A 15,973-nucleotide genomic window follows, 5' to 3' on the forward strand; every position below is an offset into this window, starting at 1 on the left:
TTGCCTTAAACCTGCATTCAAATGTCTGTGGTTTGAGAGTACTGTGTATGCATTCCTGCTGTATTTTAAAATAAAGCTAAAGCTTGCATGACTCAGATAATGTGAAATGTACAGGAATATAGAAGATGTTCTGAAAGGTGACTTCCATGGGATTTTTTAAAATTATGGCTCATTTCTTTATAAAGAGAGGGTGGAATGCAGGATGCTTTTTTCTACTTGTTTTTTACTTTAGAAATATCAGGGATATCAAATGTCATCTGTTCTGGTTTTGTTAGGGAGTGTTAGGGATGTTAATTGCCAACTCTACCCTCTTAATTTAAGGAGCAATGCTGTTCCTTTTTTAACAAAAGCTTCTTTATCCAAAATGTTAATTAGTCATTGCAGTTAAGATATTGGTAAAAAAGAAAATTTAAACCCTGATCTTTTTTTTCCAGTAGGTTAACTTTCAGTTTTTGCTCTTTTGATGTCACATTTCCTTAGTTCTCTAGTGATTTTTTTCATCTTCTTGCCTATACAAAGAATGAAATTCCAGTGTTAAAAGTGACACACAACCCCTGTGGTTTTTTTTTTTTTTTTTTTTACTTTAAGAAAACCCCCTCAGGCCTCTAATTTTGTTTCCTTTGCTGGCCACCTTTAAATAACACACACCAAAAAAGTGTCTAAGTAATGTTACATTGGTGAGACAACTTCAAACTGCTCTACCTTGTGGTAACTTTTTTATTTGGCTTATCAATTATTTATACAACACCTAGGACAAGCAGGCCATAAGCTTCTTTGAGAATTTGGGACAATAAAAAGAATAACTAAAAGTCTTTAATTTGTTCCCTAAGCCACTTGCTCTGCTTATGATACATGAGATCTTGTCCTGATTTTGGATGCACATTTACCTCTTCCAACCATCACCTTGCAAAAAATACTAACATGATGATTTGTGTTAATGCAGCTGGTGTACATTTAATCAGATTATTATACCATTCAGTTCAGAACAAAATGAGTCACTTTTAAACGTCACCTTAATCTTTCTCCCCATTCCTCCTCTGGCCAAAATATTAATAATTGATAATATAGACTAATTATTAGCTTGCAAAACACTATGAAATTCCAAAGACATAATTTTAAGATAAAGGAAAACAAAATTGCTGTGCATCAAACTATTTTTTCTTCAGTCATTTTAATGACTTAATGGCACACAATAAAAGATGACAAGTCCCAAATATGAAAGTCACTCTTCCTTCACTATTTCCCTTGTTACTACCACACAACCTAAAAATTAGTTTGCTTTAAAACTTTGTCTCCTGTACTATCAAGCTCTTTTAAACGTCAGCACACATCTTAAGAGAAAAGTTCCTCTTCAGCATAATGTAAGCAGTATATGACCAGAACTCTGAAATTTTCCTTTTGTGATATAACCTCGCAGATCATCTGAGGATCAGAATCCTGTAAAAGTTGTTTAGAGAGTTAGGCACACAGTTGCCAACTTTCATGTGGTAAATAAGCATGCCAACTTTCACAATAAGCCAAAAATCAAGCTAATCCCATTTCAAAACAAGGCTAAAACAAGCCAATCCCTAAGAACCCCAACACTCTGTGTGACTGACTAGCGTGCAGTCTGGGATTGTGGTGGTCCCACTGTGCACCCCTCACTCTCTGCCCTCCTTGCCCCTGCTTGCTGGGAGCTGATCCAAAAAAAAGAAGCAACAAGTTACAACAAGCTGTAAGCCAAACAAGCAGCAAGCTACAAGCCGAAAACTAGCCAACAAGCAACTCTCACAAGCCAATTAAGCCAAAAACAAGCCCAATTTCTTTCCCCCTCCTCCCCTGCATGGGTTTGGCATGTTTGGTTAGGTGGTATGTGTGTATGTATTGATTTATGTTAAGTTTTATTTTTGTAAGGTAAGCCTGACTCATTTTTGGGTGGATTCAATTAATATTTGAAGAATCTCAACTTTGATAGCTTCCCTTTAAATAATTTTCTATATTTTGGTAATAACTCACATGCTGAGTTCATTTAGGGGTAAGTATTAAACCCTGAATATCAATATATTAAAGAATCTTAGCTGTGCATGATTGTTAATTGGTTGACGACATACTGAGCGCCCTCCCCCCTCCCCCCCCCCCCCCCCCCCCCCCGGCTTTGTCTGTACTTAAATTCCTGCAGCATTGCTTCAGTGTAGACATTCACTGCAGCGAGAGGAGGGGTTCTCCTGGCACTATAGATAAACCAGCTAAATCAATGGAAGAATTCTTTCATCAGCCTAGTTCTGCCTACATGGGCACTTAGGCTGGGTCTACCCTATAAATTCACATCAATATAACTACACCGTTCAAGGGTGTGAAAAATCCACAGGTACTTCACCTCCATGAGAGGTGGCTATGTTGACAGGAGAAGCCCTCCCATTGACGTAGCATGGTCTGCACAGGGGGATAGGTCAATATAACTACGTCTGAGTGATGTAGTACCCTGAACAACATAGTTATATCGACCTAACCCCCCATCCAGACAGCGTTGTTAACGGGAGCAGACACAAAATTCTCGTGAGTTAATCATGAGAGTCATGATTTCTAAGAAAAAAAAATCCTGACATTTGCGAATTCTATCCACAGATCATGAGTCAGGATTACTTTTAGTTAGAAATCGCTGTAGTGGCTGGAGCCATGGCCTGCATGCTGACATGAGGAAGGGGGAGGGGAAGGTGGGGGGGGGTTATTGTTTGTGGGTTCTGAGCAGATGGGGTGAGTGCTGAACTGATGGCAGTGGGGATTGATGGGGTCAGTGCCTGAACTGATGGGATGGTAGTGCTGGGGGTGAGGGAACTGAACTGATGGGGAGCTGAATTGAGGGGGGGTTGGGTGGAGACAGAACTGATGAGTGACTAGAGGACAGGATTAATTGCTGGGCAGGAGATGGGCAGATGTGGGGGTGAGGGCTCCTGCAGCAAGGGCCAAAATCAGCTTCTCTAGTATATGTAGTGGGCAACACTAATTGTAACATGCACACACTCTGGGGATGGGCAGGAGGAGTTCAAAAATCAAGAGACTGACCTAAGAAACATGATATAATCATCTTTAAAAATCTCGTGATTTTTGGGCGTCTGGCTCATGATTTTTGATCTCTTGAAGTTGTCATTACTGCGGGAGGGCTTCTTTTGTCAACATAGCTGCCGCCTCTTGTGGAGGTGGATTATCTACGCCAATGGGAGAAGCCTTCTTGTAGGCATAGGTGGCATCTTCACTGAAACGCTCATCTAGTTTTTGTTCAAGCTGAGTGAAATTCAAAAAGATAAACAGCATAAATAACATTTAAATTACACTTTACATTTTCAGTTTTAATCTTTTGGTTAAATATAGTTAAGGTTTAAAATACTATTTAAAAATAGTTGTTTTTTTTTTAAAAAAAAATCTGACCCTTTTAACAGAATAGTCAGATTTCCTCTTAGAGAATTCCCTGTATGATGGGAGGAAGTGGTGACAAAAAGGAAATACAAGTTTGGCCCTACCCCCTTTCAAAAAGTACAGCCTTTGGTGGAAAATGCATGGAAACTGAATATCATAAGGGTGAAGTTTGATTGCACAGTAGTAGAATTATTATCTTGCATGACTCGAAGTTGTCACATTTTAATTATTTTGATACTAGATATAAACAATGATCCATTCCCTTTGTTTCCCAGGCATCATTGTGTGGTAGTGGATTATATAGCTCCTATAACTCTCACACTGTAAGTCTAATTAGCTTATTTTCTGAAAACGTTTACTAATCTAAAGATTAAAAATTATAAAATCTTTCTTCCTCGTAACTTTTGTCTATAGCCATCTGAATACAGTTATTCTTCGAGAGCAAGCTCAGCTCGAAGTAGTCCTGTGGTGAGCCCTTTGCATGATTTTGTGGTATTTTTTTCTTGACTAATTCACAATAATCATCGTGAGCATTTGCACTGTAAGTCACTCTAGTGATAAATACATGAACTATAGATTTTTGTTCTGCTTCAGAAAAATTAAATCAGCTGTAAGAAAATTAACAAAAATGAGAATATTTGATCAAAGAGTTCAACTGTAGAAGTTGCTGTACAAGGTTTTCCTTTTTAAAAAAAGGTTTAAAGTTGAAAATGGATGACACTTTTTTTTTTTTTAAATCTTGAAAAAGAGTACATATAGAGAACTCAGTCACTGTTACCAGGTGTTACTTCAAAAAGTTCAGCTAGAAGCATGAGGACAGTGTTGCCAAATATAAACATTAGTATACTAGCTGGAGCAGGGGAGTGACGGCGTCATTACATTTGTATTGAAAGGGACGTTTCATAAGGAAGAGAAGTGTGGCGTGGCTTGGTGCCTGCATATTGTATGAAGTAAGTATCTCAATTCTCCGGTTTACCCATATTAGAGATTGAGAGAGAGTTCCTATGCATCAGAAAGGAAATAGGCTGGTGACACCTGACAGTTGCAGGTAAACTGGTAGCTGTCTTCTCAGAGGAAAAATGGAAGAGTTTATTTCCAGTGAGAACATAAATATTTCTCTATGAACCATTACGACTTTCAGTGGTGTATTTGATATGTTACAGCTTGATGTGCCAGAACATAATCTGACATAATTTAGTACAGATTGGAATGAAATTGGGCTTGGTGCAGGAAGGTACAGTGTGTATTATCTGTTGCCTTTTGTAGATCACAGTTGCTAATATAAACAAATCTCTTGGCCTTTACAAAAATTACATCTAATATTTAACATTAAGGATTTCTCCCATAATTGGGGGTTGGAGAAGAGCTTCCAATTAAATCAGGTTTAAAACAGAGCCACTGGAAAAAGTACTACTAAAGGAAGTAGAACCAAGGGGAAGGGTGGAGAGAATCGTGTTCTTTGTTTCTTTGGTAGGTACTCAGATATTGTGGGGGGTGAGGGCCATATAAATAACCAGACAAATGGTTGTTGGATTAAAATATGTAAGAAATATTGTTGCCTTTTTATCATTAAGCGAGACTTTGCAGCTTTGTACTATGTATCTTTTTGGTCCAGCAGTGAAGATGTAGTTCTGAAACTGATGACATGACACTTGTTTTAGTGTCAGCCTTCTCTATGGAGGATTGAAGTTTCACTGTAGTTTCTAGCTAGAGAAAAGATGGGATTAGGAGGAGACAGATTTTGTTTGAAATAAAAACCATCTTCAATAGTGTCTAGAAGGCTGGAAAATGTAGATCAAGTAAATCTATATTTTAATTTCAAGTTTACTACATTGTGATAGGTTTCAGAGTAACAGCCGTGTTAGTCTGTATTTGCAAAAAGAAAAGGAGTACTTGTGGCACCTTAGAGACTAACCAATTTATTTGAGCATAAGCTCCGATGAATTTGAGCTGTAGCTCACGAAAGCTTATGCTCAAATAAATTGGTTAGTCTCTAAGGTGCCACAAGTACTCCTTTTCTTTTTACGTTGTGATAAACTTTTATAAAAATAAGTTACCTAAGGCATGTTGAATTCTTAGAACAATTGTGCAAAATTCTGCTCAGTGGACTTTCAAGAGCAAAACCAAAAGCAGAATTTGGTTAATGTTTATGGCATGCAGGCTTGGGGCCTATCAATTTGATTTTCTTGGGAGTGTTTTTCTAAGTGTTAGTCTGTTCTATTTTATTTGCCCATGCACCCCCCAAAATTGTCCACTTATAACAACCGCGACAACCAAAAAACCCCACAAGTATGTCTCTGGCTAGCAAGACTTCCAATTCCTGGCAAAACAAGTCTCATGGTGAAAGTCAAAAGTGACATGCAAAGGATTTGGGAGACAGAAAAGGATTTATATCCTTGTGTTGTTCTACAATATATAAAGCCAGAAGTTGAGTAGGTTTGTTTTGGCTTTTTAAAAAGTGTTTTTTCTGATTACTTTTAAAGTTAGAAATATTTAATTTCAAGTCTGACATCTTCTCTGATTTTGTTGGAGGACCTGCTGCTGTTTTCAGCATGTTTGTGTGATGCTCTTACCAGTCGTCATTGACGCTTCCAGGGTAGACAACACCTACATTTCTAATTTTAAAATAAGGAAAACAAAAAAAATTTGGACCCTGTTTATACATCACAGAGAAGCAAAAAAGGGCAGTAAGCTGAATTTTTTTTTTCTTGCAGGTCACCATAAAGATTGGAACACCCACTTTAGCTCTCATTGTCCGCTTCATGTACTGTACCCATTTTGTTTGAGGTTGTTGGGAGAATAATGTGTTTATTAAATCCATAAAAGTGATTTTTTTGCATCCATTGATTTTGTTCTTTTTGAGAATTATCTGGTAGGTGAATGTAGAGTACATATCTAATAGTCCAGCCTTTTGACTTAATTGTACTCCTTTTCAAAAACAGTTTTATGTTTTGCAGTTTTATTTGCCTACCTACAAGTCTTTCACTTTTCAAGCCAGTATGAAACTTCCATTTTCTTATTTTCAGATTTTGCTGTCCTTTAGAATTTAATGGTTACAAATCTAATTTCCTCTTCGAAGGCTTGTTCATGTCAGTTGCAGTCAGGTGTGTGCACGTGTGCATGCCTGCACGGCAGCCGGAAGATTTTTCCCCTAACAGTATCCATCGGGTCGGTCCCAGCGCCCCCTGGAGTGGCACCATCAAGGCACTCAATATAGCGCCCTGCTGACACACCACCTCCTCAGTTCCTTCTTACCGCTAGTGACAGTTAGCTGGAACTTCCCCTTGCTCTTGTCATGACAAGCGCATTTGGCAGTCTGTATATAGGTTTCAGAGTAACAGCCGTGTTAGTCTGTATTCGCAAAAAGAAAAGGAGTACTTGTGGCACCTTAGAGACTAACCAATTCTCTAAGGTGCCAGTCTGTATATAGTTATTCATTAGTTTTTGTACTTAGTGTTTAAGTAGTTAGTAGGTACTTTACTTAGTTCTTAAGTTTTCTTTGGAGGGGTTTCCCCTCCAGCGCTGTCCCGGCACTAGGGCATGCTGTGGTCTCCTGGCTTCAAAGCCTGTGAAGTCTGCAGCAAGTGTATGCCCAGAAACGATCCTCACACTTCATGTTTGAAGTGTCTGGGGGAGAGCCATCAAAAGGATAGCTGTAGGATCTGCACGGGGGTAGGGGGGTTTCTCCCCAGGACACTGAAAGATAGAGATCAGCGCCTGAAGATCCTACGAATGGAAGTGGCACTCCAGCCCCAGTCCAACCGACCTGGTGCCGAGTACCTTCTCCTCAATACGCAGTGCCGCCGCACCATCGGTACAGAGATCGGTGCCAAGTAAAGACAAGGAGTCTCGGCACCGTCATGGCTCCACTTGAGGCTCACATACCACAGACAGGCACAGGTCTCAATCGCCGGTGCCGCAGAAGAAGAGGAGGCCAGAGAGGGGTTGTTTTCCCCTTCCCCGCAGCTAGACCCAAGGTGCCGGCCATTGTGAGACTCAAGTCAGGTCACACTACTTCGGCCCCACTGCCAGAGATGGTCACGTCAACTCCTGCCCCCGTGGAAGGGCGGGCAAGTCCGGACCATAGAATCATAGAATATCAGGGTTGGAAGGGACCTCAGGAGGTCATCTAATCCAACCCCCTGCTCAAAGCAGGACCAATCCCCAACTAAATCATCCCAGTCAGGGCTTTGTCAAGCCTGACCTTAAAAACCTCAAAGGAAGGAGATTGCACCACCTCCCTAGGGAATGCATTCCAGTGTTTCACCACCCTCCTAGTGAAAAAGCTTTTCCTAATATCCAACCTAAACCTCCCCCACTACAACTTGAGACCAATACTCCTCGTTCTGTCATCTGCTACCACTGAGAACAGTCGAGATCCATCCTCTTTGGAACCCCGTTTCAGGTAGTTGAAAGCACCTATCAAATCCCCCCTCATTCTTCTCTTCCGCAGACTTAACAATCCCAGTTCCCTCAGCCTCTCCTCATAAGTCATGTGTTCCAGTTCCCTAATCATTTTTGTTGCCCTCCGCTGGACTCATTCCAATTTTTTCACATCCTTCTTGTAGTGTGGAGCCCAAAACTGGATACAGTACTCCAGAGGAGGCCTCACCAATGTCGAATAGAGGGGAACGATCACGTCCCTAGATCTCCTGGCAATGCCCCTACTTAATACATCCCAAAATACCATTGGCCCTCTTGGCAACAACGGCACGCTGTTGACTCATATCCAGCTTCTCGTCCACCGTAACCCCTAGGTCCTTTTCTGCAGAACTGCTGCCTAGCCATTCAGTCCCTAGTCTGTAGCGGTACATGGGATTCTTACGTCCTAAGTGCAGGACTCTGCACTTGTGTTTGTTGAACCTCAGAGGATTTCTTTTGGCCCAATCCTCAAATTTGTCTAGGTCCCTCTGTATCCTATCCCTACCCTCCAGCTATCTGCCACTCCTCCCAGTTCAGTGTCATCTGCAAACTTGCTGAGGGTGCAGTCCACACCATCCTCCAGATCATTAATGAAGATATTGAACAAAACTGGCCTGAGGACCGATCCTTGGGGCGCTGCACTTGATACCGGCTGCCAACTAGATATGGAGCCATTGATCACTACTCGTTGAGCCAGACGATCTAGCCAGCTTTTTATCCACCTTATAGTCCATTCATCCAGCCCATACTACTTTAACTTGCTTGCAAGAATATTGTGGGAGACTGTCAAAAGCTTTGCTAAAGTCAAGGAATAACACGTCCACTGCTTTTCCCCGTCATCCACAGAGCCAGTTATCTCATCACAGAAGGCAATTAAATTAGTCAGGCATGACTTGCCCTTGGTGAATCCATGCTGACTGTTCCTGATCATTTTCCTCTAAGTGCTTCAGAATTGATTCCTTGAGGACCTGCTCCATGATTTTTCCAGGGACTGAGGTGAGGCTGACTGGCCTGTAGTTCCCCAAATCTTCCTTCTTCCCTTTTTTAAAGATGGGCACTACATTAGCCTTTTTCCAGTCATCTGGGACCTCCCCCGATCGCCATGAGTTTTCAAAGATAATGGCCAATGGCTCTGCAATCGCATCCGCCAACTTCTTTAGCACTCTTGGATGCAGCGCATGGACTTGTGCTCGTCCAGCTTTTCTAAATAGTCTCAAACCACTTCTTTCTCCACAGAGGGCTGGTCACCTCCTCCCCATGCTGTGCTGCCCAGTGCAGTAGTCTGGGAGCTGACCTTGTTCTTGAAGACAGAGGCAAAAAAAGCATTGAGTACATTAGCTTTTTCCACATCCTCTGTCACTAGGTTGCTTCCCTCATTCAGTAAGGGGCCCACACTTTCCTTGCCTTTCTTCTTGTTGCTAATGTACCTGAAGAAACCTTTCTTGTTACTCTTAACATCTCTTGCTAGCTGCAACTCCAGGTGTGATTTGGCCTTCCTGATTTCACTCCTGCATGCCTGAGCAATATTTTTATACTCATCCCTGGTCATTTATCCAATCTTCCACTTGTAAGCTTCTTTTTTGTGTTTAAAATCAGCAAGGATTTCACTGTTAAGGATTTCACCTGCCATATTTACTATTCTTTCTACACATCGGGATGGTTTGTCTCTGTAACCTCAATAAGGATTCTTTAAAATACAGCCAGCTCTCCTGGACTCCTTTCCCCCTCATGTTATTCTCACGGGGATCCTGCCCATCAGTTCCCTGAGGGAGTCAATGTCTGTTTTTCTGAAGTCCAGGGTCTGTATTCTGCTGCTCTCCTTTCTTCCTTTTGTCAGGTTCCTGAACTTGACCATTTTATGGTCACTGCCTCCCGGGTTCCCATCCACTTTTGCTTCCCCTACTAATTCTTCCCGGTTTGTGATCAGCAGGTCAAGAAGAGCTCTGTCCCTAGTTGGTTCCTCCAGCATTTGCACCAGGAAATTGTCCCCTACAGTTTCCAAAAACTTCCTGGATTGTCTGTGCACCGCTGTATTGCTCTCCCAGCAGATATCAGGGTGATTGAAGTCTCCCATGAGAACCAGGGCCTGCGATCTCGTAACTTCCGTTAGTTGCCGGAAGAAAGCCTCGTCCCCCTGGTTCAGTGGTCTATAGCAGACTCCCACCATGACATCACCCTTGTTGCTCAAACTTCTAAACTTAATCTAGAGACTCTCTGGTTTTTCTACAGTTTCATATTGGAGCTCTGAGCAGTCATACTGCTCTCTAACATACAATGCAACTCCCCAACCTTTTCTGCCCTGCCTGTCCTTCCTGAACAGTTTATATCCATCCATGACAGTACTCCAGTCATGTGACTTATCCCACCAAGTCTCTGTTATTCCAATCACATCATAATCCTTGACTCTGCCAGGACTTCCAGTTCTCCCTGCTTGTTTCCCAGGCTTCTTGCATTTGTGTATAGGCACTTGAGATAACTCGCTGATCGTCCCTCTTTCTCTGTATGAGGCAGGAGCCCTCCCCTCTCGTGCTCTCCTGCTTGTGCTTCCTCCCAGTATCCCGCTTACCCCAGGGCTTTGGTCTCCTTCCCCCGGTGAACCTAGTTTAAAGTCCTCCTCACTAGGTTAGCCAGCCTGCTTGTGAGGATGCTCTTCCCTCTCTTCGTTAGGTGGAGCCCTTCTTGCTTGCCAAGGCTGAGCTGACAATGACATCTCCCGTTGACCCCGGAGGTGTTTGAGGCAGCTTGGGACCTGCTCCAGCTCATGGCACCATTCTTCCCGCCGAGACGAGAGAGATCACCAGCACCGGTTGCTCCCCTGGCACTGCCAAGGGGAAAACCTGCAATGATGTCCCGGTGGTCTCCAGTCCTGGTGCACCGCTCCCCGGCACCAGAACAGGGTCAGCAGCCTTGTTGGTCCCGAGCCCTTGGTGTGGACCCTCTGTGCCTCAAAATACCACTCCTCCATGGTCCTCCTTTTCAGAGACCTCGGAGTCAGAGTTGGACTCCTGTCGATCTCACAGGAGCAGAAGTAGATGGTCCAGGTCATCACGAGACCAGCACCCTTACCCAGCATCATGGCCCGTGCAGTGGCAGCCCTTGGCACAGTGGCCCTTTTGGCGTCCCTGGGCCTTTCACCAAGGCCAAGGATGGTGCCAAGGGTCACATTCCAGGGCATTGCAGTGCCTCGGCCACTTTCGTACTCCCTCCGGCACAGTCAGCATCGATAGGATCGGGGGTAGCTCCATCGCTCCTTGACGCTACCATCCCAACCTCTTCAGCAGCCCCAGTGGTATCAGCGCTGACGACCTCGGCACCAACAGCCCCGACACCATCGGTTCTGGCTTTGACAACTTCGGCACCGACAGCCTCAGCACTGACGTATACAGCTCCAGCACTGAGGGGCTCTATACCGTTTGTGTTGGCTCCAGCCCAGGATCCCCAAGTGCCATGGGACCCCTTGGACATGGAGGGAAGAGACCTCCTTGTGGGGGTCTCTTCCTTTCCCTCTTCAGATGAAGCGCTGGCAGGCACTTCGGGAGCCCCAGCCCTGCAGGACAACAAGGTCCTACAGCAATTGCTGAAGAGGGATACCCAGAGCCTGGGCATTCAGGCAGAGGAGGTAGTGGAGGACGCAGATCCAGTGGTGGATACCCTCACCTCCTCCAGACCGACACGTATTGCCCTATCCTTCATAAAGACGATTGCTGACACCATAAAAACCTTGTGGCAGACCCCAGCTTCATTGCCCCCTATGGCTAAGCGCAATGAAAGACGCTATTTTGTGCCATCCAGGGGCTACGAGCACTTGTATACCCATCCTTCACCAGATTCCCTGGTCATGGACGCTGCTAACCAACGTGAACGCCAGGGCTACCAAGTTCCCTCCCCAAAGAATTGGGAGGTGAAACGACTCAGCCGTTTTGGGAGAAAAGTCTACTCCACTGGTGGCTTGCAGCTCCGCATTTCTAATCAGCAGGCCATTGTCAGTAGCTACTGCTACAATACATGTGGGGCAATGGCAAAGTTCGTAGAGCTGCTGCTGCAGGACTCCCGTGCCGAATTCTTGGCCCTGGTTGAGGAGAACAAGCTCATTTCTTGAGTTTCACTCTAGGCCACTCTGTATGGGGCTGATGCAGTCACTCGGGTGATGGCTACCAGGGTTGCCATGAGAAGGGGCTCCTGTCTCCAGGTCTCAGGTCTGCCATACGAGGTCCAGAAGGTGAGCAACAAACACTACCGGTTCAGTCCTCCTGTTTGGCCTGTCAGCAGTGCCTCGTGTGTTTACCAAGTGTATGGCAGTCGTGGCTGCATTCCTGTGCAGGCGCCAGGTACAAGTGTTTCCGTACCTTGACAACTGGCTGATCAAGGGCTGGTCCAGGGCTCAAGTAGAGGCACAAGTCAACTTCATAAGAACGACGTTCAACTAACTGGGCCTTCTCCTGAACATGGGGAAATCGACTCTGTCTCCTGTATAGCGGATAGAGTTCATAGGGGAGGTACTAGACTCTACACAGGCTAGGGCACACCTCCCAGAAGTGAGGTTTCTGGCCCTGGGTGACATCATTCAAAGTCTCAGGCAGTTTCTTACCATCACAGCAAGGAATTGTCTGAAACTTCTAGGACAGGATGGCCTCTTGTACTTATGTGGTGCAGCACACCAGGCTCAGACTCCGTCCTCTCCAGTCGTGGCGAGCCTTAGTTTATTTGCCGACCTGGGACAGTTTGGACAGGGTCGTGACTCTGCCTCACCCAGTCCTCAACTCCTTCCAGTGGTAGCTGGACCAGCAGGTAGTGTGTACAGGGGTCCCCTTCACCGGTCCTCAGACATCCCACTTGCTAGTGATGGACGCATCAGCCTTGGGCTGGGGAGCACATCTGGGAGACCTCAGGACACAAGGCCTCTGGTTTTAGGTGGAACTCGCTCTCCACATCAGTGTCAGAGAGCTGAGAGCGGTGCGCCTGGCATGCCAGACTTTCCGAGATCACGTGACAGAGAGATGTGTATCAGTTATGCCAGACAACACCACGGCGATGTTCTATATCAACAAACAGGAGGGTGTATGCTCTTCTCCACTGTGCCAGGAAGCCCTCAGGCTGTGGGACTTCTGTGTAGCTCATTTGATACACCTGAAAGCATCATACCTCCTGGGAGTACAGAACAAGTTGGCAGACGGTCTCAGCAGGTTATTTCATGGCCACAAGTGGTCCCTATGCCTGGATGTCGCCAACTCCATCTTTCAACGGTGGGGTTTTCCCTAGATGTACCTGTTCGCCAAATGATGCAACAGGAAGTTCCAGCGGTTTTACTCCTTCGTGAATCACAGCCCAGCCTCCATTGTTGATGCGTTCATCCTCCTGTGGAGAGGCCATTTCCTCTACGCGTTCTCACCCATCCCTCTCATTCACAAGATGCTTCTCAAGATACGAAGGGAAGAGGTTTCAGTATATTGACAGCTCCAGCCTGGCCCCGCCAACAATGGTACACATCTCTTGTGGAAATGTCTGTGGAAGCCCCAGTCACCTTGCCACTCCTCCCAGACTTAATATCTCGGGATCACTGCTGTCTCCAGCACCTGAACCTCGAGTCGTTACACCTCATGGCATGGAAGCTCCATGGCTGACCCCCCTGGAGCTCTTCTGTTTAGACTTCTTTAGACAAGTCCTCCATGGCAGTAGGAAACCCTCCATCAGGGCTACCTACTTTGCCAAGTGGAAGAGATTCTCAATCTGGTCGGCACAGCATCATTTATCCCCGACGCTCACCTTTATATCACTCATACTGGACTACCTTTTCCATCTCAAGCAGCAGGAACTGTCCATGTCATCAATAAGGGTTCACTTGGCGGCCATCTCTGCCTTCCATCCAGGCGCAGAGGGCCGGTCAGTCTTTGCCAGCCCTATGGTCAGCCATTTTCTGAAAGGTCTCAGCAGGTTATATCCACATGTTCGATATATCCGGCCCCAACTGTTGGATCATATTAAAGAAGTTCTGTATTAAAATCACAAATGAGTTTGATTCCCCATAGTTTAAATTCCAGGGTATTACTAATTAAGAGGTCTCTTGGTTTTTGGTACTGTTTCTCTCCCTCTGTGTGTGAAACTTGCAAGCTGCTAATTGTGTTAGTACATTCTAAGACAGAGTCTGTTCTCAAAGCAATTCACAGAGAGAGACTCAAAGCAATACTCTAACAACAGAAACAGCACCCAGAAACTCCCCGCCCTTTTGTTGTATTAACAATTGTGATTAAAATAGAGATAGAGGATGTATGTGGATGGATGCTTGGTGTGGATAATAACTAAATGATCAGGGAGGTGCCAGCCTAAGAATCCAGTGTCCATCGGCTGAAGAAGGCGTGAAGTGGAAATAACCAGAGGACCCCCGGAGGGCAGACTGGAATCCACCCAACAGCCTCAAGAATGGGAGAACCAAAGAACAAGATAACATCTTGGAGCCATCAGGAATGTGCTATCTGCTGATTGATTCAGCAACAGCATGATGCAGCAATTCCCATAGACTGGCATAGGAAGAAATCCCTATAAAAATAGACTCTAAAAAGTCAGAACTTTGGGGTCTGATTCTGCAAACCAACTTCCAGGAGCATCAGATGAGCATCTGACAAGGCCCTGCTCCCTCCTCATGTCCAGGCCACCTGGCCAGTGGCTTGGCATGAGCAACTCTAAGGCTGGTAACTATGATAACAACTTTGCAGAACCTGTGTGTGTGTGTGTGTATGAGTGAATGTGTGAATAAATATGAGATTGAATGGAATGTTATAGCTATAACTAACTGCTTACTATGATAACAACCTTGCAGAACCTGTGTGTGTATGAATGAATGTGTGAATAAAGATGAGATTGAATGGAATGTTACAGCTGTAACTAACTGCTTACTATGATTCTTTCTGTATTCACAATAAATGTGGTATTTTGCCTTTTTCCCTTTAATAAGATCCTGCTGGTTTTTATTTTATTGGTACAACACAACCTGAGATCTCACTCTAGTCCTTTGATTCGAAGGACAGACCCATCAATTTGGACTGGCAACTTGTTCTCTGCTCTATCTGTCATACATGGTAGTGTTTCTGGTAGCGATAACCTCAGCCAGGAGGGTGTCTGAGCTCAACGCCCTAATATCAGAGCCCCCTTACACCGAGTTCTATAAGGACAAGCTCAGGCCACATTCAGCTTTCCTCCCGAAGGTTGTCTCCCAATTTCATATCATCCAGGACATCTTCCTCCCAGTGTTCTATTGTGACAGATTTCTGTTACCAATCTGCCTGAGGCGTCAGGTGATCAGGCTGAGGCCACAGGATCATTTGGGCGGGAGATGACGAAACACACCAAGTATCTAAGTTTTGAAGCTTTATTGATAAAATAATGAAATAACAGCAGAGAGTGCTGGGGTGGGAGGGGTTCCCCACGTCACTCAGAGGAAGGAAGAAAACGTTAGTGTCCCAAGCCCTAACCCACTTTCATATTCACATCCAGACTACCCGAGGTTGGCCAAGCCTGGATGTAACGTAAGAAGAAGAGGGGGTGTGGGGTGGACGGGAGTTCTTGTCCCGTGCACGGGTTGTCCAGGGTCCGCTGTGATCTCTGAATTACTCCAGCTCTCAGGAGGGTTTTAAGCCCTGGGTTCCTTTTGGGAGTGTTCCATTCCGTGACCTCTGTTCCTGGTGCTCTTTGTGCCAGTCCAAACCGGCTTTCTGTGGTCGTCTTTGCTTTCCCAAAACACAACGGCTCCAGGGACATGAAGCTCTGCTCCCCCACCCCACCCCCGCCACCCCCTCGTCGTCTCGTCTGTGTTTTTCCATCTCTGCAGTCCTGGTTTTCTCATAGCTGGCTGTGGCTGGGTGAGAGACAAACTTCTCGTCTAGTGCCATGACCTTGGACTGGAGCCAGCGTCTTATTGTCGGACTGAGCTTGCTAGCTGCATTGTTGAGTTAATCCGTTCCCTGCTCTTTCTCCTTCCCCCTTTGGCCTCTTGCAGCCTGCAAAAGAATCTCCCACACTCCACTCACGCCTTTGACCCTCCCCAAAATGCCTTGCAATGCTTGCAACAGCATTAGCAACATGCAGTGCTGATCTGCCTTCCCCAGGGGAACCCCAGAGGTTATGACACTATCCTCAGCTGCACTTGAGCAGCAGGGAGCAGAGG

The 15,973-nt window shown here is 45.1% G+C and overlaps 1 protein-coding gene across 10 annotated transcripts in view; it reads left to right on the plus strand.

Moving 5' to 3' along the window:
- Positions 1 to 15,973, plus strand: part of LRRFIP2 (LRR binding FLII interacting protein 2) — a 153,660-nt gene that overhangs the window by 77,044 nt on the left and 60,643 nt on the right. The window contains exons 11-12 of one of the 10 annotated variants that reach the window (XM_043540666.1): positions 3,669 to 3,716; positions 3,808 to 3,861. The exons of the other annotated variants lie outside the window; for them this stretch is intronic. Of the exons in view, the coding sequence (XP_043396601.1) occupies positions 3,669 to 3,716; positions 3,808 to 3,861 (102 nt within the window). The remainder of the gene's footprint in view (positions 1 to 3,668; positions 3,717 to 3,807; positions 3,862 to 15,973) is intronic. 10 annotated transcript variants of the gene reach the window in all.

Source organism: Chelonia mydas, chromosome 2 (assembly GCF_015237465.2).
Source record: "Chelonia mydas isolate rCheMyd1 chromosome 2, rCheMyd1.pri.v2, whole genome shotgun sequence".
NCBI lineage: Eukaryota > Metazoa > Chordata > Testudines > Cheloniidae > Chelonia > Chelonia mydas.